Raw genomic sequence first — 27,565 nt, 5'->3', positions numbered from 1 at the left:
TTTGAAATGATTACTATTTTATATAGTTAAGGGAAGAATTGGATAATGCACTTGAAGAACTTTCGTGAAATTCAGGATCAAAACTTGACACTTTTGATTAAAGCACTATGGTGGAGAGCATATGTTGCATTTGTACGCGATAGTTTTCGGAAAATCTAAATTGTAACCGGGAAACGACAAGATAAAAATATCTGAGTGTAGATCACAGGTCAAAAAAAATCAAAACATTGAAACTTTTATGTAAATTTTTTTGGTATGATTTTGTTAGCTTTTGGAATTTAATGATGTTCATATACTATTGAATTCTCCCATCATATATGAATCAGCATTGGTATTTGTATTATGGGAGAAAATGGGAGCGTAAATGGTGATAAAGTTGGGAGAAGAAATGTAAACGGTGTTGATTGGAATCAGTATGGTTTGGCCAGCGATACAAACCACCCAGCCGCCTTGAATGATAACGGAAGTAAAGGCTTTTTATCATCCTATCCTAAAGAAGAAGTTAAAGAACTATTTGAGCATGAACAAGAGGTATTACTTTCACCCTTTGCCTTACATATTTGAAATTCACAAAAAGATCTCAAAAAAAAGCAAACATGAATGTAATTTTTTTAACATGATGAGATCTGATTCAGTATAAAAGTTTCCTTGACAATCAAAGCTGCCTAGATGACAAAAAATGACTGTATGCAGCACTTATTTATGAATATTTGCAATATTTTTGGCGCTTTTGGATTATTGTAAGTTCTGTATTAAATGAAAATTGCTGCAAACAGTAATATCCTTAGCCAGACGATGTCAATCGAACGAATCAAACACTGAATCAATTGAACGCAATCGAACGCAATCGAATGATTGAAATTCGATTGCCGAACGCAATCGAATGCCAATCGTATATTACCGCGATTTTCTCGATTGATTCGATTGCGTTCGATTAGTGCCTGGATTCGATTGATTCGATTGTGTTCGATTGACTTATGTAATCGATTGATTCCATTGATTCGACTACGTTCGGTTGGCTTATGCATTTGACTGGTCTGACTAATTGATTCTGTTGATTAACGTAGATTCTCATTAACATTTGAAGAGTTAAACGAGATGATATGAATCATTTTAGCCTGGATTTTAGAAAATGCAGATTACCCAGGCCCACATGTTTACTGGCTGCTGGTTGTGTGTCAAAGCCTGTTCGTTGCGTTGATTTACCTATCGTATCGATACTTAACCTCCCTAATAAGTGGCGCTCGAAATTGAAAGGAATTTAGGTAAATTGGGATCTAATTTAATCGACCACCCGGCGAACGCAGTCGAACGTAATCGAAAATCAATTGAACGTAATCGAACATCAATCGAACGTAATCGAATATCAATCAAACGTAATCGAATATCAATCGAATCAATCGAATTTTACCCAGAATTTTACGTTCGATTGGTATTCGATTGCGTTTGGCAATCGAATCGCAATCATTCGATTGCGTTCGATTGCGTTCGATTGATTCGATTGATTCGATTGATTCGATTGGAATTTTCCTTCGATTCCATTCGATTGACATCGTCTGGCCTTAGGGGTCACTAATAAATCGACCACCAATACCCTAAAGCTTCAAACAAAATTCCAGAGATTCCTTAAAAGCAATGAGAAACTACCTTCATTGGGCCATTCCAGAATTTGTCTGTAACAGGGGGGCGGACGACACAGGATTTCCGAGTGCAAAAGTTTTCACCACAATCCGAAATTTCCAAGGCATGAGAACAGGCCATATTTTAGAAAGGCAAGGCAGCGTCCGTTGGTGGCCAAAAAGGGCACTTTTTCCGGTGTTTTTCTACTAAAAGGCTGTTTTTACCAATATTTTACTAATTTCAAAAGGGTCAGCGTCCGATAACCGGACGCTTAAAAAAGGGCATGAAAAATGGCCTGGAGAAGAAAATGTATGAATTTCCAAGGTAATCGAATAAAAAAAGGCAAAAAAGAGTGGAATTTCCAATGCTTTTTTAAAAAGTACATACATGGATTTTTATTGAAATTTCCGACCACCACTGGAAAAGAAAAATTATTTCAGAGTCTAAAAAAAATTAAAAAATGCACGTCGTCCGACGGGGAGTAACAAAAATTTTCTGGAATGGCCCATTGCTGTATTGTCAGCCATCTTGATATTTTCCCTACCTACGGCTCGCATAGCTGAAATTTTTCCACTGATGCAATTTACCTGATCTCACGTCACTAATGTCGGGTCAATTGACATTAGTGACGTGAGATCAGGTAAATTGCATCAGTGGAAAAATTTCAGCTATGCGAGCCGTAGGTAGGGAAAATATCAAGATGGCTGACATAGATAATAGAGAGTTTCCACAGTCACAATGGCAACTGCAACGGCAATGTGAAAACGTGTGAAATCACATTATAGGTGTTAAAAAAAATCAGCGTTCCCTTTGTTGCTCATTTTTAATTCTGAAATTATTTTTCACAACGACAACGTCTATCATTATTTTTAAAGTAACGAAAAACGAAAAATCTAGGAGAAAATCTGGAAGCTTTTCTTTTCAATGCAAACTAAAAATACTGTAATGATAAGAATTATTTTGTAATGTTATTAGTAACGAGATTAACAAACTGAACAAATTTAGAATCAGGATTTCAAAAATTCAATACTTGAAACTTACACATTTAGCAGAAGAAAAAAAAACTAGAAAATGATAAATAGTTTAAAGATTCTGAAATATCTTACTTTTTGTTTGATGTTGATTTTTATGTCTAGAAATCTCACGTTGTCTGACAACGCCAAAATGAGTGATTTGCTGTCGGGCATGAGAAGAGAAAACGGCTAATTGGGGTTTACTCAGAATTTTGAAAGCTCAAAGGTGTGAATTTGATGTTTTCACGTTGCCGTTGCAGTTGCCGAAACTGCGGAAACTCTCTAATGATAGCCTTGTCTAATTGATTTGTCTTTTACAAGCCAGTTGTTGTCTGGAGACAAAACAATTTATCCAGTTTGTACTGTTTGAGGGTTGATATTGATATGCTGCAGTAATTTGTTATTCATTAGACTGTCATTTTCTCCGAAAGGTTTAAAACTGCGGGGTTTTTTCAAGCTTGGTAGAACTCAAATAGTGGGGTATTTCAGAAAAAACAACAATTTTTTCAACAATGAAATGCTGAATCAGCAGAAATGTAAAAAAGCAAATGATTGTGTTGGAAAGAAAAGGTTTTTATTATTGAACACAATGTATTCAAAACCCACACAATTAGTAGGCCTATTGTGCCTCTTTTATTTTGTTATCTTTTTACATATTATTTTAGTTATATTATTGAGCAATAAAAATTTGAAAAAATAACTTTTAAAAATCCTAAAATGACAATGACCATCGCCAAGTGGAATAAGAAGGTCAGCAGAATGGCTAATCGAAAATTTTTGAACTATATATAATTATATTTCTTTGCTTAAAGCGCAAAGGAAATAATATTTTTCAACCAGTGAAACCGACGTTCCTATTATTCCTATTATCTCTAAAGAGTGTCAAAATTAGATGCGGATATCAACATTACAGCAATCTTGTAGAAGAAAGATTATCTTGCTTATCATGAAGACTGAAATTAATTATGTCTTATAATCTCTTAAGCAAGACCAAATTAATTTATTGTTCTACAAGCCCAACCGACCCAGTGTTTTCCTAAAATAACAAAATAACATTGCAAAGTTGCAAAGCTGGATGATCGAAGTTTTTTAATTTAAGTTTTTTTCCGGTTTTATCAGATATTTTTATACTGAGCAAAGCAGAAAAGTGTAAAATTCATCCCAGAACAGGGATGAATTTAAAAATATCACAATGGAGATAGCACAAAAGTTGTTCATTCAGGTTCATTCATAAAAAAGAAAAAGTCTACTCCTGCAAAATGGAGATGTAAATTTTTATTTAGATCTTGACTCTTTTCAACACAGATTTTAAGAAATTTTTTTTTATTTTACTGACGGACTGACTGCAAAATTCCTAGCAGTTTTTTTCTTCGAAAAAATGAGGATTTCAGAATTCTTCTTATTAATACCAGGGCTAAAAGTCTTGAAAAGCCTTTTATCCAAATTTTCTTCTTTCACAAAGCATTCAACCAAATTGTGTAGCCTTGAGTCCACAACACATTAGATTGATGGACCTGTAACAGCTTTAAGGCTCAATTTTAGCTTTAGTATTCATACTTGGTATGAAGAATTTCAATTCAATACAGCCTTAATAAGTCCAATTAATGACATTTTAGAGCCTGTTGACCAAGCTAGGAAAATGACTTTTTTAAACCACAAAAATATCCATAAAGCCTCCATAATATCAAAAGTATAGAATTTGTTCTGAAGTTATCAAAAAAGGAAAACCTTTTAATTCTCAAAATGGAAAAATGTTGAACTGTTTTCTCTAAACAATTGTTCAGTTGACAATCGCCTTTATGTTGAGAAATTCTAAAATAATTTATTATCATTTACCATTAAAAATCACACTACACATGATGAAATTCTTTGTGCTATTGCAATACTATTTAATATCATTAATACAATTCGGAGAGCACAGGAGAGCAATCACCTGACAAGGGAAGGTCACATGATTGGGTTCCATCCCCGTAATGTCATTTACCGTCATAATTGTTAGAAAGCTCATATTCTTTATATGATTTTGTGTTCATTAAGGCATCATAGTGTGAACCCTTCCCTTTCTAAAGGGGTTGATATATTCTTTTATTTTGAAATTCCTAAAATTGAGAAGTATGGAGAATATGACATGTAAAGCAAAGTTTAACATAAGTTTTGTAATAAAACCAAACTTGTTTGATTATTATCCCTATTGCACAATATGAGTATGTTGGAATTTATCCTAAAAACATATCAGGTGAACCACCTTTACAAGATCATTAAAATGGTGGTTTAGTAGCTGAACTAGGACTTCTGAATTATGATTTTAGATGACTGCCTTTTTTTAGTTTTCTTGTGTTTTTAAGCATGACCATGCATTAGCTACTGGAATAACTAAAATGTCTGAAATCAGGTTTTTGTGAAAGATTTCATGGTAGAGTAGCATGGGAAAGTGTTTTCAAGGTTCAAAATTGCCAGATTGGTCATAAAAATTGGATTTGAACTTCCTTTTTCATTTTGAAACCCAAAAAATGATATCGTTTTGTGTTGGGCTAAATTTCAATCTCCATAATGACAAAGAATTGTTTAAAAAAAAATTTAACTGAAATCTTTCCACATGATCATTTTGTCTCGTTTTCTCAGAAAGTGGCATAGCAATATACATCAATCTTCGGGTAGGTCCGTTCAGCTTTTAGCTTGTTTTTTCTAAATTTTCTGTTTCTTAGGCTGTAGAATTCATTTGAAGTGGTTTTGATCCTTTCAAAGTGCAAAATGCAAAAATTTGCAGCTAGAAGAACTATCAAAGATACATTTCTCTGTTCAAAATTGTTCAAAACTAAAATCAGATACTAAGTTTAACAAGGCTTGAAATAACGATTTCAAGTGGGTCAGACAAAATGTCCGATCAGGGTTGCTTTAGCTTGAAAATTATGATTTTTGGGTCGGACAAGGAGCAATTTCAGTTGGACAATGTCCAATGTCCAACCGTTATTTCAAGCCTTGGTTCAAGTATATGGATTTGACCCAGATCTCTGGCTGTGGGTTAGAATATGTAGTAGTGGTTTTATTATGGTTGGCACATGGTCTTACATCCTTGTATATTTACACATGTTGTTTTCCATCAACAAATTACTTGTTGTCTTTTGCTCAGTTGATTTTTTCTCTATCATCTAATAATAAGCAAATACGGTTTTATTGCTTGTATAATATGCTTTAAAACCCATGGTGTTTTTGAAAACTTTTCATATTTTAAATACATGAAAATGTATCTAATAATGAAATAAACAGCAAACTCCAGTTTTCCTAATTTTAAGAAAATTTTCATTTACTTTTCAGTGTTCATTTGCAGTGTCTTTATCTTGTGTTGTGATTTCGCTACAGGGATTAAAAAGATTTTTTTGGGAATTTCAGCCAAATCTAAACTCTGCAATTATTATTTCCCTTTTTTTGACAACAAGGTGAAAGACACGTTTTTTCTGTTTATCAGAATCAGATTTTAGTATTATATCAAAATTTCTTTAAGTAATCTGAATACTCTTTTAATAAATTTTCTTCAACATAAAAACTTGAGGAAAATCGACTGTTTAAATTTTATTAAAACACCTAAAAGGAAAAGAATGCTCATTGTTGTTCATATTACAATAAAGAGTTGGAGAATCCCCACTATGTTCATGTCGTGAACAGTTTTCTTATTGTGTTGGTTCCTTTATTGCAATAAGAAAGGCAGACACTATGTTTAAAATAATATCAGTTTATACTATGCAATCACTATATGCCTGTGAAGACTTCATAATGAAGTATCAGTTTATTAATAAAACTGATTCTAAACGTGGTGAATAAAAGCTCACGAAATTTTTTTTTGAATTTACAAGTTTATCTTAAAAGAACTACCAATGTCCAAACAAAGAGGAGGGACAGTGGAATTTCCGATAAGATTTTATAACACCCCCTTCTCACAGACCCACTGGGAAAATTGTTCAAAATATTGTTCCCTGTGGAAATTTATCTTCCAATTTTTGTCCCCACTGAAAATGATCAAATAAACCAATCACTGCAAAATATTATGCTATTTTTCTCAAACCCACTGAATTTTCTGACTTGAAAACAAAAGAATTGAAATCCACAGCCATAAAAGATATCGGAATATCAATACCCATCGAGTTTCAGTCCGTCATTTTTATCCCCCACTAGCCAAAGAAATCCTACCGGGTCTGTGAGAAGGGGGTATTTTATTATACTTAGAGTTGAAATCCTCGTTCTTAAGAACAGGGGGGTACAGACACAGGGTACTGACCCATAGCCAGGTGGTGGTGTCTATTTTGCATTTCAAAAAAGTTAGTACCCTTGTACTACTTTGGGGGCGGGGGTGTGTATTTTTCACTCTTCAAGCAAGTACAGGTTACTATTTGGGTATTTTTTCACATAATTTTGCTGTTTTTCAATCAAAAAAGTAGTTTGTTGTAATATTTTGACTTTTTTCAAATGTTAATTTTTGGACCTACCTCCGGGTACCCCGGTGGAGGTTCTATAAATTAACCCATGTCCGTTCGTCTGTTCGTCCGTCCGTCCGTCCGTCTGTTACCAGCTTTTCTCAGGATTGGCTCATTAGTTTTTTCTGATTTTTTGCACAATCATGCAAAATCGCAATGCCCAGAACGTGACGGAGCCCGATTTTTAAGAAAAAATTTATTTGGGCGAATTTGGGCCAAAAACTACCTAAAAATAGGGTTTTTTGGACTTTGTGCAAAATCCTGTCATTACTTTTTTCTGATTTTTTGTAACAAGATGGAGGGCAAGATTCTCTAAAGAATGGCTGAAGTGGATTTTCCCGGAAAATTCATATTCGCCTTAAAAAACGGATTTTCGTATTTTGGGGAAATTCCCTTTAACCAAATAAGAAAATATAGCTTTTCTCAAAGTTAACTCATTATTTTTTTGTGATTTTTAGCACAATGATGCAAAATGGCAATGCCTAAAATGTGACGGAGCCCGATTTTCAAAAAAAAATATATTTGGGAAAATTTGGGCGAAAAACTGCCTAAAGATAGGGTTTTTTGGACTTTGTGCAAAATCCTGTCATTACTTTTTTCTGATTTTTTGTACAAAGATGGAGGGCAAGATTTTCTAAAGAATGGCTGAAGTGGTTTTTCCTGGAAAATTCTTATTCGCCTTAAAAGATGGATTTTCGTATTTTGGGGAAATTCCCTTTAACCAAATAAGAAAATATAGCTTTTCTCAATGTTGACTCATAATTTTTTTCTGATTTTTTGCACAATGATGCTAAATGGCAATGCCCAAAATGTGAAGGAGCCAGATTTTTAAGGAAAATCTTTTTGGGCAAATTTGGGCCAAAAACAGCTTAAAAGGTTTTTTGGGCCTGAATGGTTTAAATGATTTTCGTATTTGGGGAAGTTCCTTTTTACCATTTTACATTATTTAACGCACAAGCTTTATTTTTCCATTCTGAATTTTTGTACAATTATTGTCACTTTTTTCTTATTTTCATCTGATGTTAATCATTAGGTAGGTCCATTCAGCATGTTGCTTGTTTGATTTGAAATTTTTTTAATTGAAAATTTTTTTTTACTCTTTTGAGAATTTTTTTGATTTTTTTGAAGACGAAACTTCCGAAATGGTCAAGAAGTGTGTGCTGAAAATCAAAGGACAAAAGCTTCTGACTTCATCATTGATAGTTTTTGCTTGAATTATCTGTCAATTTTCAGTCTGAAAAACTAACAATAATACCCCTCTCTTGGTCTTATCTGTAAAATTTAAGATTTTAGGGGTGGTGTCCCTATTTTTTATTTTTCTCATTGTCTTTAAATAAAAGGCTTGGAAAAGGCCAATGTAAAATCATAACAAAAAAATTTTCTATGTCTGCTATGTCATGAATTTCTATGTTAAAATCACGTTTTTCATGCAAACTTTTTTCGTTTTTCTTTTCCACATAGAATGGATCAGAAACAGATCAAGAACCTTGGTGGAAATCCAATTTCTTTGTAACAAAGAAAGTACTCTTTGGAACATGGGACGGTAAGACACATATTTTTCTTCTCTTGTAAAATACTACAGAATAAAGAAATTTCCAAATTTTTACTGAAATATTTTTTGTTCAAGTTAATAAAATTGTTTGTGAACAGCTCACTTCGAGAAAGGGGAGGTCAATTAAAAATACAATGATTACATTAAGGAGGAAGAATTGTTTCTCTTAACTTTTAGGCATTGGACTTGATCATACGGGGGATCTGAGCGGATGTGCCTGAGTTTCAGATATTATTATTTTTAAGAAGAACATTTTTAAAACAAAATGTTTACACTATATCTTTAAATTTCACTTTAAAAAAAAATTGTGAAGTGTTTACTACGGTAAAACATTGTATCCAATAATTCTTAAGTTTAGGATCGGAAACAAAGTATGCCAGAGTGTGCAAATAAGGCTTGGATCTGAACTGTTCAGAACTTTTATTTTGAATTTTAAGTATAGGGGCCAACATTTGATGAAATGAGCTACATTCCTTGTCGTAAATTTGCAATATTATATTTTTCTCGAATCACTTATCCTATTCTGGATTGGATTAGAATAAAAACCCTCAATTTGTTGTTATTTCAAACTATTTTTCCAACACAGGTGTGTTCACATCCTGTGTTATGAACATCGTGGGTGTGGTGGTCTTCCTTCGAACGGGATGGATGGTTGTAAGTGTTCTTGATATCTTTTATTGTGCCAATTCTTGGTTTTGATTTGACGACTTCTTAAAGGCCGGTCTCCACTTGCGCGCGCTGCGATCGCATTTTTTGGCTTCAATCCTTTTTGCTTGGATAAAAGATTACGTCATAAAAATGTAGACACATATATTCATGATATGCACCACTGCAATGTCTTCTGACATTACGTCATAGCTCATTGGTTGGAAGTGACGTAAAAGCAGTCAATACGTCACTTTCAACCAATCAGCTATTGGGTGGAACGGAAGACATTGCAATGGTGCATATCATGAATAGACACAAATATAGACAACACATTTCAACTTTTTTCAACCGTTACGTCAGATCGCGCCAATGGAGTTGCTTCATTTTTCTTTTGACCAATAGCGTGGAAGCTTCGCTCGAAAAAGTGCAATCGAAGCGCGCGTAAGTGGAGACCGGCCTTTACGATGCTACGACTCGTTTTATTTGAATTTATTTTTCAAGACGTTAGATACTTCTGTATGTAGCTGACGACTGTTCATTAAACTCAGACCGGGGTTACTAAGGCAAAAAATATGTGCTCTCTATAAGGGTTACATTTTAAATTTTGTTGCTTTAATGTTATAACACAAAGAGGCTGTTTTAATTTTTGAAACAGTTGTTGGCACAACCAAGCCATTGTGACTGTGAATGCGATGCTAGAAACACTTTTCCTGGTGAATCTGCTTTTTTTTCCATTCTTTGGAATCCAAGCAGTCTTCATCTATTTGTTAATCGGGTTTTTTTATTGAAAAAAAATTAACCCTTGCTGTTGAGGATATTAATTTTTCGAAGTATTGAACTCCCTGGATATCCTACTTTATTAGAAAAGACCCCCTAAATATCCACTTTTGAACAAAAATCGTTAACCCCCTGGATATCCCATACAACAGGGGGACACGGACTATTACTGGAAAAGCCCATTCTGCTAAAAATGAAATATTAGAAAAAATATTAAAGCTATACAGTAAGTGTGCAAAGATAACCATAACAGAAAAAGGGTTTTAATTCAAGCCTTCTTTTATATTTTGTAGGGGTTTGCTGGTACTGGATTGTCACTCCTCATTCTATTGATCTCATTCCTCGTTGCCTTGGTAACATTGATGTCAGCAGTGGGCGTGTCTGACCGATGTGATCTAGGTCATGGTGGCGTGTATTTTATACTCACCCATGTGTTGGGCGGCAAAGTGGGCGGTACTGTTGGTCTAATGTACTGTGTGGGACATGTAAGATAACGCTAATTGTTAACGTCATCATCGCAAATACACGTTTTTTTTAAGAAACTAGTTTTACCAAGCAGCCTCAATGTTTCTTAAGAAATCGGCGTTTTGAGCCTATTGGCCCCAACCTTTTTTGACTTTTGTATCCCCAGGGGGGGGGGGGGTAGAATCTACCACCCTCGATAATTTTCGATCTAGAAGAGCTATGACCATGAAATTTGGTACAGATGTTCTCCATCATGATACAATTTTCCAGGAAGAAAAAATAATTGATGACGTCATTCAAAAACCGATGACGTCATCACAAAATTTCCACCTGTTGGAAAAAAGCCCAAATATATGGTTTACAAAAGTGTCTATTACAGTCGAACCAATAAAGATATTTAGATTCTGTTTAAAGACTATGAAAGGTAAAAGACTGTTATTTAACATATTTGCCGGTTTTGCAATTTCCATGAAGATTAGTTTCTTAAAATCTATGCTGAAGATGAGTAAAATTTTCAAAATTCGATAACGTCATAAATGATGACGTCATCATTTTCAAACTTTTTATTTTTATTTTTAAATTTGTATTATAATTATATTATCCTATCGCGTGTCAAAATTTGACAATGATTGAATAAATAGTTTAGAAGTTATCAGCACTTTAAAATTTTGAATTTTAAGCGATTTTAGCTGGGTTTTATGTCATGTTTCACAATAAAGTCACAAAACCTGATCTGGAAAACCTATGACCCTAAAATTTTGCACAAGTACTCTTAATAAGATTTTATTAAAAGTCAGAAAGTTTCAAGTCGTTAAAAAAAATTTCTCTGAGATATAAACAAAAGAACTCCATCGTGGTAGATTCTACCCCCCCCCCCCCTGGGGCTAATAGGGTTTAAATGTTTCTTACATGTTTCTAAACTTTTTGACATAATCAGCCTATTTTTCATGCAAAGAAAAAAAAAATTTGTTTTGATTGGAAGGTTCTTAAAAAAGCCAAATTAAAAAATGTTATTTTCTCATTCTCAGCCTCAGCATGTTTTTTAGATGTTTCTTAGATGTTTCTAAGTTTTAAGGCATTCATAGCCCTTTTTTGCTTGTTTTTTTTGTAGCTATTTGCGTACGCTTGCCTACAGAGGGGGGGGGGTACTCAATTTTCGATATTTTAGTGCGTACGTACTATTTGGGCGGCCCCCTTTATCGCAATGTAAGCCTGAAAAGTCAAAGCTAGATTGACATTATCAGAATTAAAGTCTGTACAGCTACGAAAGAAAGTGCTGGGTGAGAATTAAAACGAATGGTCTAAATTGCTGATGGAAAAAAAGAAGATCAGCAAACAGTTTCATATATGTAAAGATTGGCTTTAAAACTACAAATCAATAATTCTTGGTGGACTCCCTAGTTTAGACGGCCCACTTTTCGCCCTGCCTAATCTAATTGTAAATTAAAGTTGGCAGAAAGTTGGCTGTCTAAAGTTAATGTGTTGCCCTCTTTTGACGTCAATGTAATGTCTTAGTTCAAAAATTTTAACTGCCGACTTTCTGCCCGCTTTTTGCCTCCTCTAATAATTAAAATATGCAGGGCAGAAAGTCGGCAGTTTAAACTAGAGCTAACTATGATATTTTATTTTCAGTGCATCGCAACATCTCTTTACTGTACCGGGTTTTCCGAATCAATGGTCGGTCTGATGAATTGGGATCATCCTTGGGCTATTCGTCTTGTATCTATCATTACGCTGGTCGTTTTAGTCGGAATCGCCTTGTCCGGAGTCAAATGGATTGTTCGGTTTCAATTAGTGTTGATCATAATACTGGCCATTGCTATGTGTGATTTCATACTTGGAACGTTGGCCCAAGAGAAACCAGGTATGTGTCTCTTCTTTTTTTTTCATAAGAATATGATTTTTCTGTGATTTTGATTTAATCCTTAGTACAGTCAATTCTCTCCAATTCGAACCTCTATTATTATTCGAATCTTTTAGTAATTCGAACTAAAACATTTGTCCCCTCAGCTGAAAAGTGGTTTAAAATGCTCTCTGCGATTCGAATCTTTCTGTAATTCAAACTAAAATATTGATTTCCTCAGCTAGATAGTTGGTTTAAATTCGATTCTTTCTATAATTCGAGTAAAATCTTTGGTCCCTTGAGGATCGAATTCGAGAGAGAGTCAACTGTACATAACCTTCTCTTTTTTTTTGTAGAAAAAGGTTTGTTGTTACCTCTTTTCAAAATTACAAATTCTTTTTACAATGGATTGAATAATAAACTAAAGCAGTTAGATCTTCTTGGAGTTTCGACTTTCGTTTACAGCTTCCCTCGCCTTTACTTTTATTAGTTATTTCATTCAAAAAGTTCTCATTTTGAATTTTAGAATCTGGCTTCAGCGGGTTCAAGAATGCTAACTTCGTCGAGAATTTGAAATCGGATTTTAATAAAGACATTTCATTTTTCGTTGTGTTTGGTGTGTTCTTTCCCACGGCTTGTGGCGTTTTGGCTGGCGTCAATATGAGTGGCGACTTGAAAGAGCCAGGCCAAAATATCCCGGAAGGCTCAGTTGCAGCTCTCGCTTTATGGTAAATGTTTCGTACAGTAGACTTTCTCTTATTCGAATCTCACTATAATCCCTTACCTCTAGTTTAGACGGCTGACTTTCTGCTCTGCCTATTCTAATTGTTAGAGTAGGCAGAACGAGGGCACATAGTTGGTAGTTAAAATCTTTGCTTGGAAAAGATTGAAAGGAGTCATTGCATTGGCGTCAAAAGATGGCAATGCATTGACTTTAGACAGCCCACTTTATTCCCACTTTAATTCACAATAAGAATAGGCAGGGCAAAAAGTGGGCCGTCTAAACTAGAGCTTACCTTCTATGATTCTTCTCTCTTTGTAATTCGAACAAATAAGATTCCGAGTTTGAGTTTGAATTTGAGAAAGTCCTGTAGTTGATTCTTCTACAGTAAAATAACACTGTAACACTACATTTCCATTCCATTTAATGTTGCTTTGACAGTCATCATTTTCCATTAACTGAACTTCAAATTTCAAAATTAAGATTTTAAAAACAATCTCTAGTTTGGTCGAATATCATAAAAGGTGAATATCTTGCCCCCCTTGTCTGGGCTCCTTTAGTCATTACATGTTTTTTTTATAAGCATACAAAAATCCGAAAACAGGCTCAGAGATGCTTAGATCGAAAGCTTAATAAGGCTGAAAAATGCTTGAGGGGATGCTTAAATCTAAAGCATAAATTTATGGAAATACTGAAAATCCGTAAAATTCCAGCTAAAAAAGCCAAAATCAGGAAAAAAACATTTTTCGTAGGCTCAAGTAATGATTGCCATGTGCTTAATTTTTCCCCATATCTGAGCCTAGATATGCTTATAAGTGCAATGCTTATAAAAAAACATGCATCGGTCTTAACGGAAAACCATTTTTGCATTACTGAACTTTTTATATTAATGTTAACTTTCTTTTCATCTTTGGCAGTGGTTTCATTTACACCATATTGGTGTTATTCTTGGGTTCAACATGCACTCGTGAAGCGTTGCAAACAGATTCCCTCATAATGGAAAAGGTGGGTCATAAATTTAATTTTCTCATATACACGTTTTTTTATAAGAATATCCGAAGTTTTGAAGCCTTCGGATGTTCTTAACTTTTTCAGATTTAAACCTAAAGATGTTCTTAACATGTTCTTATTTTCGCCATTTTGTGGGTAATTTTTGTATAATTTTTTAACATAATGTGTGTTTTAGAGTCTTCAAAGCCTTAAAATGTTCTTAACATTTTGGCCATCAAAGCCTTATGTTCTTTTTTTTTTATTCATAGAATTATATTTCACAGGTCTATCGACCTCTACGAAATAATTTTAGATTTATAATTTGTCTAATTCTTCATCTGTCGTCCAGTCGTCAGAAGATATGGACAGAAGAGAAGACGTTGTTTTGGTCTTTGTCCTAGGTTTTCGAACTAGGCGAAGGTTTGTTCTAGGGCTTCCTCTTACATGCCAAACGAAATCTTCATTTTTTGAATTCATTTTTTTCGCCTTTTGGCACATATCTTTAATAATTTTTCTTTCGTTGATGGTGAAGTCGTCTGTGATGCTAAAGCCACCAATTTCATTGAATCGTTTCAGCTTATGCAGATTTTGCATTATCCGTTCTTTTTCCTCTATACTTTTTAAGATCAACTTGATTGGACGCCAATGTAGCCCTTTTCGGTTTTGTCCAATGCGATGATGGTGGGACGGTTCGATATCTTGAACGCCAATGTTACCTAGTATACCTTCAATATCTATTTTGTCTTGTTCCTGTTGTTCCTCTTTGTTGTCTACCTCTAATTCCACCATTCCATGTATAATAATATTTCGTTTTCTTGATTCGATCTTATATAGTTTGTTCTTATAAACAAAAACGTGTAGTCCCAAATGCGCTTGGAACCAGTCACTATTTATATCCCTATTTTTGTTACACTGCTTTGATTGACTTTGAAGGCAATAACTCTAAATAATTATTTTTGATGAACAATTCCAGGAAATACATTTTATAATGTTAGGTGAACTGGAATGTACTTGAGTCTAACAGACCTTCTTTGCGCCTTATTTTTGTGTTTCTCTGCGATTGTGAGCAAAATACAGTTTAAAAATGGGAAGAACCTTTGTTACACTATTTATTTCTCTCCGCAACAATATTTCGAACATGACTTCACGCCCACCTTGCTTTTGAAACCATTAAGTTTCAAGTCAGAATAGTTAGAGTGGAATCTTCAACCTTTCTCAAGCAAGAAATAGTTAAGCCACAAGATATGCGCCAAATTTAGAATGACGGATTGAATGTGTAGTGCGTTATTAGATTTTGTTAACCGGTTACTTTTTCGGAGCGGGCTACACGACTTTTTGCGCAATGCAATTGGTTCTTTTCGCATGACGACGGACCTACATTGTCCAGAGTTGCCCGTCGTTAGGAAAATTCATTGTGACGTCACTTTTTCAAAGGAAAATGAACAATGCGTTGACATCATTTCTCTCATTTTTTATTTCTGACGTCAGAAATTATAGCAATTTTTTATCTCTTTTCGCTTGTTTTTCTGCTTTATTTCGCTATTTTTCCTGCATAAAGCGCTAAAAATCAATCAAAGCTGAAGGAAACGGTTAACAAATACAATAATGACCGGTTTTTTTCGGGCTGTACTGAAAATATTGCCCTCGGTCAACGCAACAACCTCGCAAGCTCGGTCGTTACTTGACCTCGGGCAATATTTCTCAGTACAGCCCTCACTAACCGGGCATTATTGTATTAATGTTCACTACAATTTTCCAAAATCTTGCGTTAGCTTTTACGTTTAGTATGTCATTTGCGTGAAAACCATGTGGGTGACGTGTTTTGGATTTGAAATAAGTGGCTTTATTTCATATTCAAGAGTTTCATCTTTAACCTCTTCGGGGCTTAAAATGTTTGAAGCTCTTTGCTTATTGAGGACATGCTGTCTTTGACAGAAAGGAAATACTAAGGGATTTATTTGCTTCATGTTGAGTTTTAGATGTTTTTTTTTCTTCTCAAATCATTGCGTGGTTAATCCCTGATAATTATTTCCTGTTAATTAGATTCGTTAAGTGAGCCATGTTTAATTAGCTTTTCAATTGTATTTGAGGGAATTACACCCAAGCGTTCTGTTAATTATGAAGAGGAAGGAGTCTTTTTCATAAGAAAAAACTTCATCCGCCAGCAGAGGGCATCAGAATCATTCCTTCTAATATTAACTTTGAACTCTTACTATACTCAATGACCCATTCTGTCCATCCAAATTAAATTGATGACTTGCCACTGACATCCTATCATTTAACTTGGTCCTTTTCTGGCATATTTTTACTCTTGAGTGCAACGAGAGCAATATCTTTACGGTCGGGCGTTCACACCCATTCGAAATCCAAAAATATTTGAATTAAAGAGTGATTACAAGTCTTCATACTTACCGGTGCAGACAAACAGTTCCAGTGATGTCTGTACATGTTCGCTTTAGAAATACTATATTAAAAGCAGAAACTTTCGCGGACAGGAACTTTCGCGATATAGCAAAATCGCGAAATTTCGTGAATTTAACTTTCGCGAATTTTACTTTTGGAACGATTTCAGAGGATATAACTTTCGTCAATTTTAGAATGTTTTTTCATTTTGCAGGCAAAAAAGCGATAAAAATGCGCAAAAACTGAACACCGAGTATAACATAGCAAATGTACTTTTCGCGGAAAAAACTTGCGAATTTCTCGTGTAATTTCTTACTTGGCAAAAACTTTCGTGAAAAAGGGCAAAAATCGCGAAAATCACGAAAGTTTCTGCCCTTAAAGTACTAATAATATGTAAGCTAATTGATAATTTGAAACTATTCTATACATAGATTTCACTCGTTGGCGCCCTTCTTATATTTGGATTGTTTGTGGCGGCACTTTCATCCATTCTGGGCGGCTTAGTTGGTCCACCCCGTGTCCTTCAACGTATCGCAGAGGATAACGTGCTGCCTATTCTCAAACCATTCGCTGAGTTGGTAAGTTGGATAATTTTCAACGAAAGCGAGGTTCAGGTATAATCCCAGATCTGTAAAGCCCGAAGGGCTAGATAGGCAACTTTAAGCTTTCTCCAACAAAAAAAAGTGAAGCAAAAACTTGACTTTTTAAATTTCGTGCCGATAGATAGGATCTAGCATAATTGTTTTCGGAGCGCGAGATAAAAAAAGTAGGCGGCAAACGCTATGTCGCATCTCTGAAACAAGTGAAATTGCTTTTTGTCACGTGATTTCTTTGGTAGGAAAACTTGCTTCACTTTTCGATAAAGGCCGCGGAGGTATAATAACCATTATTCTCTAAAAATCATAAAGAAAGAGATATCGATCGCATTAGAAAACACTGACAATATTGTAATTCTTAGCTTCAATGAGGATTTTTTAAGCGTGGTTTTGACGCTTGGACCAGGTTGCTTTCACGAATTCCTCATCAAAGGCTTGAAATCATCTGCCCTAGAAAACACCCTATTTTAATGGTTTTACCGCCTTCTTATCTTGGTAAATACACTGGCTAAATCGCTAAATAATGTTCACTCGTTTTCTTTTCAGAGCGGTGGCAACAAGGAGCCACGCAATGCGACCCTTCTATGTGCTTCAATAGCTCTCATCTTCATTTTTGTCGGTAATTTGAATCAATTGGCCCCAATCGTCACCATGCCTTTCTTAATGACGTATACAATCATAAATTATGCGTATTTCGCCATGGCAATGTCATACGACGTCAAGTTGAAACAAACGGCCCGTGTAGAGGGCCGTTATAATAGCCCGACCAAAAATAATAACAAATCTGTTGAAATGTGTGATTACGGATCTACGACGGTCACCAAACGACGTACGTGGGAAAACGGGAACGAATATCACGAGTTAACGTCAGACGACGGCGGTGACGTAGTAGCGGAAGAAGAAACCGTCATAGACAATTCTAAAACGTTAGAAGTGAAAGAGCCACCAGACTATGATACGTCACAACGTGAATCAGGGCTAGCCGTCTCCGACCATGACGAGGAATTGAATGTAGAAAGTAATAGAGTTTCTTCTGAAGATACAACGAGTAAGTGATTTTGATACATTCGTGAAGAATTTATTGAGGTTTTTTTTAACTCGGTTTATTTCTCTCTCACTTAGAGAGTGAAATTACTAAAATGTGAAGAAAGGGAATTCGGCACCACTTTCATGATAATGGAGTCGGTATATTTATATTCCCATGTCAAGTTTACGGTTTTGCGGTTTTCGTTAGGCTAATTTAGGTTTTAGGCAAATTTGTTTGCTTATGTAATAAAGGTTTTTGCCCAAAATTATACTACAACCGCTTCTGACGCTTAATGAAATTTCCACCAAGTCTGGCCAAGCTAGATTTTCCAGCAAATCGCCAAATTAAATTTCTTACAAAATTTCTTCCATAAAGGTAATAGTAAACTTTCACTTAAGAACATGAATCAGCTTAGAGACAACAATGGCCCGGGGGGAGGGGGCACCGGGTTTTTTTGTACCACGTGTTCTGTTGTATCATAGCCTGTACTAAATTCTTCTTCATGGTAAAAGAACTGCAAAGTACGGTTTGTTAGTGTTCGGAGCACGATTCCGTGTCAGAGATATCTTTTGGTTTTCGATTATTTAGTATCAGAAAGTTTGTCCTAGCGAGATGAAAAATTTCTCCAACAGTAAAAGAACAAAACACGGCAAGACCAACAAAAGCAAAAATTGTCTTCGGGATGTGTGGGACATGCTACAATCCCACACAAAATATTTGAGACAAAGGGGATTTCCCTGTGAAATTTTAAATACCACAATTGATTTTTAAGCGCGTTAACTACAGTTGGAAAGTAGTTTTAACTCTGAGTTTTTAACATGAGACTTATGAGTTACGACCTTAGGATCTCAGGATTTCAAAGCTCGAATTTGGCTCGAATAAGGCTTGGAATATAGCTTAGAAGCCACTGAACCCATCCAAAATCGAAATATTCAATGAAAGAAAGTGGAAGTGCTAAAATATCAATTCTCGCCCGAACTTTAAATTCTGAAAAACGTTAAAATACACTAAAATCTCATTATGTTTTCGAGCCTCGACTCTTTATATCATATTGAAATCTCATTTTGTTACCAGGTTACCAACGACAACGGAGTTTGAATGAGGGACAATATTTAGAATTTATTCACGAGCGAAACACCAACACTTTATATGGTCGACTTTGTAATCGCTGGGTTTCATTATTTACTGTAAGTGATTGTACCATGATTTTTATAAATTAAACAAGAGCCGCAAAAGATGCGGTTAAAAATTTCCTCCATAACATCTATATAATATACATAACGACAGTGTCAATAAAAAAAATGTAAAAATTAGACTTTTTGCAATGTAATGTAGTCAATCAAAAATGAATTGAATGTTGAAAGCTCGAAACTTTCTACCCAAAGGTCAAATTCAAAATATCATTAAATTTAACTTCCATAAGAAACAACATCAAAAAATGTAAAAATGGTGCCACATCGATTTATTGAGCTTCTTCGTTGTATTGTCTTTGTTCATCTTCTCCCTCTTTCCTCCATCAAGGTCAATTCGACTTATAAACAATTATGTGAGTCGAGTTTGAATAATCCAAGCCATTGACCGTTAAATGCGACAGCTCCAGAAATGACCATTTCATTTAATGTGTAGCATCATGAAAAAAGTTCCAATCTTGTTCAAATTTACACATGAGCTGCATTTTAGTCTCCATTGTCATATTCCATTTAATCGGTATTTGAAATAATTCTGTGTCGAGTTTGAAAAATCAAGCCACCAAATAATTCGTTAAACGAGACCGATCTAGAAATAACCATTTTCACACGTAGCATCATGGAAAAAGTTTCAATCTTGTTCAAATTTACACATGAGCTGCATTTTAGTCTCCATTGCCATATTCCATAATTGGTATTGAAATAATTCTGTGTCAAGTTTGAAAAATCAAAGCCACCAATTCGTTAAACGAGGTCAGATCTAGAAATAACCATTTTCACACGTAGCATCATGGAGAAAGTTCCAATCCTGTTCTAATTTACACATGAGCTCCATTTTAGTGTCCATCAACAAATTCCAGAATCAGTTTACTTGAAATGATTTTGTGTCGAGTTTGAAAATCATGCCACACCTGACGGTGCCTGACGGTTGTTAACAAACAGCGACAGATCCAGAAGTAACCTTGTGTAGCATCAAGAAATATGTTCCAACTTATTCAAACACATGAGCTGCATTTCTGTTTATTTATTTCTATATTAGAAGCCATTAAATTCCTAAAAATGAAATCTTTTTGAAAACAAGAAACTAAAAATGAAACTGATTTAAGGTAGAATTTTCACTCAGAAAGCTTTATGAAAACTTGAGCAAAAACTCTACGATATGACAGAATGTTGAAAAAGTTTACAAAGAAAAATCAATACAAAGTTTCTTTGGTTTGAAAGTCTCTTGACCACTAAAGCAAAGAAAATGTTCAAGAACAAAGAAAGTATGAATCAAACGAAATCAATCTCCTCGCTTCGACCGCCATCTTGTTTTGTTTTGAAAACGTTTGTTGTTTAAGGAGCGCGGAATCAGAAAATATATCTTTTATAGCCCGTACCCGACTTTAGCAAGCTTTTCCCTGTCCAGACGGCAGAAAGTGTGTTACTGGTATCAAGCGCCGTTTCTACCAAAACGAACAGACAGAAGGGCGGTGGCGTAATACTGTACATGGGCGTAGAATGGCGGTAAAAAACCGCGCACTGGAAAAGGAGGAGAAAGCGCACCGTTTTAAGAAAAATTTCCCTTGAGCAGGAAATTTTTGAAAAAAGTTTTTACTTTCAACCTTTCCTTATCATGTTTTGTCGACCGGGCTTGTGTAGTTGTAGCCTGAGAATGCCAAGTATGAATACTTATAAAATTTCCATAAAAGGGGGGTTGAATCGAGTTTCCAACGTCTTCACGTATCAGTGCTTAAACTGTTGAATGAAAAATAAAGCATAAACCACGAAGACTTTTTTTTCGCGTTGGTGCAATCCAACATGCTCTATCCCATCAACACAAGAAAAAAAGTGCGTGTCTCATGGTTTCTTTTTTTGTTTCATGGGACAAAAAATGAGGGAAAAAAGTAAGATTTCTCTTTTATTGGTAGAAAGAAAAATGGGGTGGAGACACGAGAAAGCTTTTCAGGTTGGTGAGCATTTTGCATTGCACCAACACGAAAAAAACTTCTCGTGTCACCAAGCCTTAAATATTTCTTGTAAAATCAAAACGCTTTTTTTTAATTTATAAGAATGGTGTATTTCCATTTCATCATTGATATTGTTAATATTGTTAATATTGATATTGTTAACAACTTTTGGGTAAAACCATCCTGAAATATTCTAAATGTTATTCTCAAGATAGGATACAAATTCAATCTAAATTGGGAATAATATGTAATATATACCTCAAGCAAAAGTTGTGAATTTGTGAATTTGTGAAAATTTTAAGCATTACTGAGGGATAGTTGACAATTTACACATAAAAAAATGCTCTTCTTTTAGATTCAGTTGCATACCGTTGAATTTTTGGCCAATTTGATCATGAAGATTCTCATAAGAACGCGTGTAATACCCGTCGGCTGTCAAAATAATTTCCCTTTTTGTTTTCTTTTCTTTTTCAGAGTTTTGTTTGTTTAGTTTTGTCATTTTGTGTGAGCTGGGCTTACGCACTCGCTAACCTGAGTATAACGCTCATCCTGTTCATTTTTGTCAGTCAAGCGCGGCCTGGTCTGTCGCCTGGCGTGGCTAGTGACTTTAACTTTGGTGTTTGGTTGTGCACGCTCTTACCACGAGACAAAAAGTAAGAGTTTTTTTGGTAAACTTTTTATTTATTTTAGGGGTTGCCACAAGCTCTACTGTATTGGACCATGAACATATAAACGACTGGACATCCATCTCCTTTGTATTTTTGAAGATAACACTGCTAGCTTCGTTGCCGCCTCGTTAAAATCATCAAATGAAACAATAAATTCTGATGGTATACCTCTTGGGAATACCTTGCTAACAACGTCAAAATTTCGACAAAAGTCTCTGTTGTTCTACTTTTCTCAAGTCTTTTATCTATATCATAACAAAAATAACAGAGGCAAAATCATCGTCACCTTGTCAAAACTCCGACTAATATTTCAAAATTTTCATATTCACATGTCATATTCTAATTTCGATATTCTTATGACACAGGCTCTCAACTTTGGCAAGCTATTTTTTTCAAGTCATAAAAAAAATTATTGGAGTGACAAAAGGAATTCAAAAGTATACATGCATTTCAGAGTTGAAAATGTTGATAAAATATATTGCAAACTCGTGAAAAAATTTGAAAATAATTTTTTTGTGCATTAGAAGTAATGTTCAAGCTCTATCAATCATTTTACCTAAACAATTCAAAGAAATAAAATTACGACGGAATATTGTCGGATTTTTTATAGCAATTTTGAAATACAGGCGGCAACGAAGCTCGCTTCAAAGAGACAATAAAAGATAGATGTCCAGTCGTTTATATGTTCATGATAGGACCTATTTATAAAGGCCGAAGGTCTAGATGTCGTGCTTTAGCTGAAAAGCATGCCGTATTTCGGTAGGAAGTCCTACCGAGGTCACGTGACATTATAATAGAATTTCAGCGCTGGACAAATCAGAAGCTTAACGGATTTTCGAAAACAATAGTAACTATATTTTTTGCGATATTCAATTTGTTTGCTTGGAAAGCTTAAATCACTCCATCTAGCAGTTCGGGCTTTACAGAAATCTGTGATTAGAAGGTAAGACGTATGCAAAGCCCATTGAAATTTTCAAGCATTTTTCTTTAATTTAACGCTATAATGGTTACGACTTGTGACAAAATTACTATAGAATTCGAGAAATCGAGAAAATCTGCTCTGTGGGGCATTCCTAGCGATTGATGGCTTGGAGTTTTCTTAATATTCTTAAACAGATACATTGTATATGATTGTACCAAATATCATTTTCTATGGGAGGCTTTGCTCATCTCCGTATTACACGAAGACATTTTCGCTAGCTGGTGCTTTCCTCTCAACCAATTGATTGTTCTGTTTTCATCACGAGATTCCATTTTGATGAAAAAAATAAGCACACGGGATCATTCAAAGTTGTGTTCAGCCAATAATTTTTCTTCTTTTAATCACGTGATTTTATTTTCCACCAATAGGGATGAAGAACAAGAACATGTGATCATTCAAAGCAGCCAAGTGCCTTATGGAATTTCAATGCATGTTATTACTCAAGAAAATATGGACTATGAGCACAGAGATCGAAAACATTTAGCCTCGACTATCAATAAACCGCAACCTTACCACTAGCTTGTGGTGACAGCGGTCTTACTTCAGGCCTGTGGAAATGTGTTTTTACTATGTTTGGGCTTAATGGTTTTATATTGAAATTGGTGCCTGGAGAATTCCTTGGTTTTTCCGTTAGCGCTGATGCTTCCTTGTTCATGCTAAGTATTGATATGGTTTCTGTGCAAATTTTCCCGATCACTGTCGATCGATGTATTCAATCTTTTATCTTGGTGTATACAATGGGGTTTTTGGAGAATCTTTGACACTTGTTATGCTCTTTTAAGAGCCTGGAATCGACTTGAATGGGGTTTCTTGATCCAGTCCTATTTGATCACCTGTGTAATAAGCTCCTACTAAATGCTGTGGTTCTACCTTCAATTCAATTCAATGCAATTCAATTTTTTTCAATTCAAAGTAATTTATTCACCTGCATTGATGATAATAGACGATATCGGCTTTCCGAATTCTCCCTGAATGATTACCCATGATGCATTGTTAGGGTTAAGGTTATCGTCCGTGAGTTTTTTTGCGCAATGCATCATGGGTAATCATTCGGGGAAAATTCGGTTAAGCCGATATCGTCTATTAAATACATTTACAAAGGTTTTCAAGCAATAAATTATGGGGAATGTAGGCCAGGAGTCCATACAATAGATTCGCATTATCAATGCTAACATGGAAATTCCACCGTCCCAGTGAATTTGAAATAATCACTCATAGATGCCTAATAAATGCCCTCCCCCCGTTTGTTAATCTTGATTTTTTTCTGTCTATAAATTCTTTAAAATACTTTTTGCTGTAAAAAGGAGTAGGCTATTTGGAGGCCTGTCCAACGACCTTGGACGAATCTTGGCTAAACCTTAAAATGCCATCTCAGCATAAAATTAGTTTGTTTAGCTCTCTTTTTGATCATGTGATTAAATCTTAAACCAATCCCAAGAGTAATATTTGGTAACGTGATCAAAAACTGAGCACATCGATTTTTATCTTTTGATATTAACAAAGGAAAAAAGCCAACAAAAGCTTCCAGACTAGGGTTTTATATAAGGACCATGATATCAGGTAGGTCATTAAACGGTTTTTAATAGAATTTTTTGTATTGATTCGAAATTATAGGGGGTTTTGAAAAAGAAACTTTCATTTTTAGTATATGTGATTTAGTTTCTTTTGGTAGTAGAAGTATTACTGGCAGTACTACTGGTACTATTCGTGTCTAAAGATCTGTTGTTTTTTTACTACTCCTAAGGCAGCTCACAACGTTTTTTCAAAGTTCATATAGCGCTTCATATGAGGCTTTTTGGAAGGTAGGACACATTTCTGCTATTTTTGAACAGTACCTTACTATTTGCGATACTCTCAATTGTACACAAGCAAAAATAGTGACAAGATCTTATGTTCGTTTTTTATCAATGACAAATTATCGTTCAAAAAATGCTTTTCAACTTGAGTTTACTTTTACGTTCCAAATAAATTGCCCCCCCCCACCTCGCTTGTTAATTTTTCGAACATTTTCAGCACCCCGGACCTTATTAGGACCCCCCCCCGTTTTTTTATATTTAATATTTTCAGCTGTCAAAGAGAAGGCCCCTTATTTTGCTCTAAATAGCCTGATTTTAGTATATGTTTATCTTATTTTTGGGTTTTCAGAAGTACAATTTCCAACGTCCCCCTCCCCGGCAATTAGATCCCCCCAAAAGTTATTAAAGCGTTAAATGAACGTTGAAAAACGGGGAGTTATTTGGAACTTAAGAGTACGTATAGATTTGGAAAGCAAGAAAATAGCATGGCAAAGGAAATTGAATGGAATGGGGTTCTGCTCTTGCTATTCAGTGTATTCAAATCTCAAATCAAAGTCTAGGAGACCATTTATTAGTTTTAGGGGAAAACTGAATTTATTTTTTTAATATTTATTGAACGCCTGTATCAAGTTCACACAAACACACATACATAGAAGTCTTATTCGTTAGATGTAAATTTTATTATTAATAATAAACGGAAGAATTTGGTAATTTTTTATTTAGGTATGTGCAGGCACGGAGGGTTATTTTATTCGCATTATATATTATTATTTTTTGTTGTTACAGCATAGAGTTTCTTTGACTATTTTGGTGGAGTTAATTCTTGATTAAAACAAATTGAAATTATAGTGCTCTCAATTATCTTTTCAACGGTGTATTATTTGTTAATATTGAAGTATTCGTTGAAAAATGACAATCAAATCAAATTTTCGAACACACTTGTGTCACTTTCAATGAAAAATGAGTTCTAAATATTTAAACTTCAAATTATCATTTGATAGAATATAATATTACTTTTCACCCAAATTTGGATTTAACACAGGTTAAATCGTGGTTTAACTTTTATTTGATAAGCGCCACAGTATTGGAATGGCTGGGTGGCCGCCCTCTGCCAACTGAGTCTACTTTGCTAATAACCACGTGACGTCATATTCATAATGGCTATCGCAACTCCCTGTTCAAGTCGACGCTCTAACTGAAAGCTGACAGGATGAAATATTTTTATTGAATCTTCCGATATCTCTTCGGGTTAATTCATAACCATCACTTTTACCGAACGCAAAGAGATTTTGAGGATGGACATTCATAGATACAAAAGTAGTTTGTGAAATGAAGCGTACAATTTTTGTTGCATACGAACGGAAGGAGACCAGATTCTTTGAAAAACTTTATGAAACGAACCATTAAGATTTTATCAAGTGCATAGCAAAATCTGCAACTAATATCTGGCTTGGGTGATTGTAGCTGGTTTTTTGGAGATGATGGCCAAGGTGATTGTCGGTGGTTTTGGGGATGTTGGCCAAGGTGATTGTCGCTGGTTTTGGGGAGGTTGGCCAAGGTGATTGTCGCTGGTTTTGGGGAGGTTGGCCAAGGTGATTGTCGCTGGTTTTGGGGATGTTGGCCAAGGTGATTGTCAGTGGTTTTGGGGATGTTGGCCAAGGTGATTGCCGCTGGTCGTTTAGGGATTGTCGCTGGACATTTGGGGTCATTGAGGCTGTAATAGCTTATTGTATTGTCTTTGGCTATCATAAGGCTCGGTGGCTTGGAGCGAAGTGGAAGAAGAAGGACAAAAAACTTGCAATATAATAGTTATGAACTCTACAAGATTTTGATTGTTTGCGTATTGGATTGAATTTGGTTTAACATATTTTCTTTTCGAATTAGGTTTTCGGTGTTGCGCAAGGGGCTCGCAAAAACAGGAAAATTTTTTATTATCATTTTGGCCGTTGAAGATGAAATCAAAACAAAAAGTAAAAACACCATAAAAACACAAATTTTTCTCTACGAAACGTAACATCAATTATTTCAAAATTCTCTCTTTTTGCTTTTAAAATTTCTTAGCTCAAACAAAAGGCCCATTCACTTAATCTAGGTTACTCCTCTAAGGCACAGCTGCTCTCTTTTATAAGATTTAATATTTGCAGTGAATTGTGAATTCTTTTCTTGAACAGCGCTTACGCTTATAAAACACGATAAAGAAGAGAAAAAATTCTTTTACTTTTTTACTTCAGATAGTTTACAAACAAATTTTTCAACTTTTTATTAGCATAAACTTATCCTCAACTCGATGTGATAATCAAACACAAAACCGGAATATTTTATTTTATTTCACGTTACCAAAAATATGCGACCCGGTTAATTGAAAAATTTTTACAGTAGAGTGATCTTCTTGGCTTGAAGGCTGGTGTCAACCTAGGCAAGGTTGTACACAGACAGTGCACGTCAAATTAGAGTCGGTTTCTACGGCATTTATATTAATTTAGATATTGTATTACACAACTATGTACGGAAGTTCTCTGTCAGTCGACTGACAAAGGTTAATTTGGAGAAGGCTATGTATCCTAGTTGCAGTGAGCGGCAAGTTGAGAATGATCCGGTTTTAGATAGAAGCATAAAGAAGGATCGTGATCAGTACATAATAAACAATCGGCATTGATTAGATGGTTTACATAGCCTGTCAACAAGGCTGTATGGACGCCTCATGTTGCAGACCAGAGGCAAGTTAAAATGCATATTAAGTATTTCATATCGTCTGCGATATATTTAGGTATAATATCTAAATAGTTTATAAAATAATATTTTATTTTCTATTATATGTTCTTTTTGTTAGTTACTATATTGTTCCTAGGGTGTGTATGT

At 34.9% G+C, this 27,565-nt stretch overlaps 1 protein-coding gene across 1 annotated transcript; it reads left to right on the top strand.

Annotated features, from left to right (window-relative positions):
- Positions 1–153: 153 nt before the first annotated feature.
- Positions 154–23,916, top strand: LOC136823742 (solute carrier family 12 member 8-like). Its single transcript, XM_067080236.1, has 12 exons — positions 154–531; positions 8,564–8,645; positions 9,241–9,308; positions 10,373–10,564; positions 12,177–12,408; positions 12,914–13,115; positions 14,026–14,113; positions 16,933–17,079; positions 17,644–18,145; positions 19,199–19,311; positions 21,735–21,913; positions 23,279–23,916. The coding sequence occupies exons 1-12, from the start codon at positions 343–345 to the stop codon at positions 23,427–23,429; spliced, it is 2,145 nt and encodes a 714-aa protein (XP_066936337.1). The 5' UTR covers positions 154–342; the 3' UTR covers positions 23,430–23,916.
- Positions 23,917–27,565: the final 3,649 nt, after the last annotated feature.

This window comes from Clytia hemisphaerica, unplaced genomic scaffold (genome assembly GCF_902728285.1).
Source record: "Clytia hemisphaerica strain Z4C2 unplaced genomic scaffold, Clytia hemisphaerica genome assembly, whole genome shotgun sequence".
Taxonomy (NCBI): domain Eukaryota; kingdom Metazoa; phylum Cnidaria; class Hydrozoa; order Leptothecata; family Clytiidae; genus Clytia; species Clytia hemisphaerica.
Note: the sequence above shows the minus strand (reverse complement) of the source record. Positions and strands in the feature narration are given on the sequence as shown.

What these genes read in the sequence shown, in the direction of transcription:
- LOC136823742 (XM_067080236.1), top strand. Translation starts at nt 343, where the DNA reads ATGGGAGAAAATGGGAGCGTAAATGGTGATAAAGTTGGGAGAAGAAAT. An exon ending in ACTCTTTGGAACATGGGACG is followed by an intron (nt 8,646 to 9,240) that starts GTAAGACACATA and finishes TTTCCAACACAG; the next exon opens with GTGTGTTCACATCCTGTGTT. An exon ending in GCTGGGTTTCATTATTTACT is followed by an intron (nt 19,312 to 21,734) that starts GTAAGTGATTGT and finishes TTTCTTTTTCAG; the next exon opens with AGTTTTGTTTGTTTAGTTTT.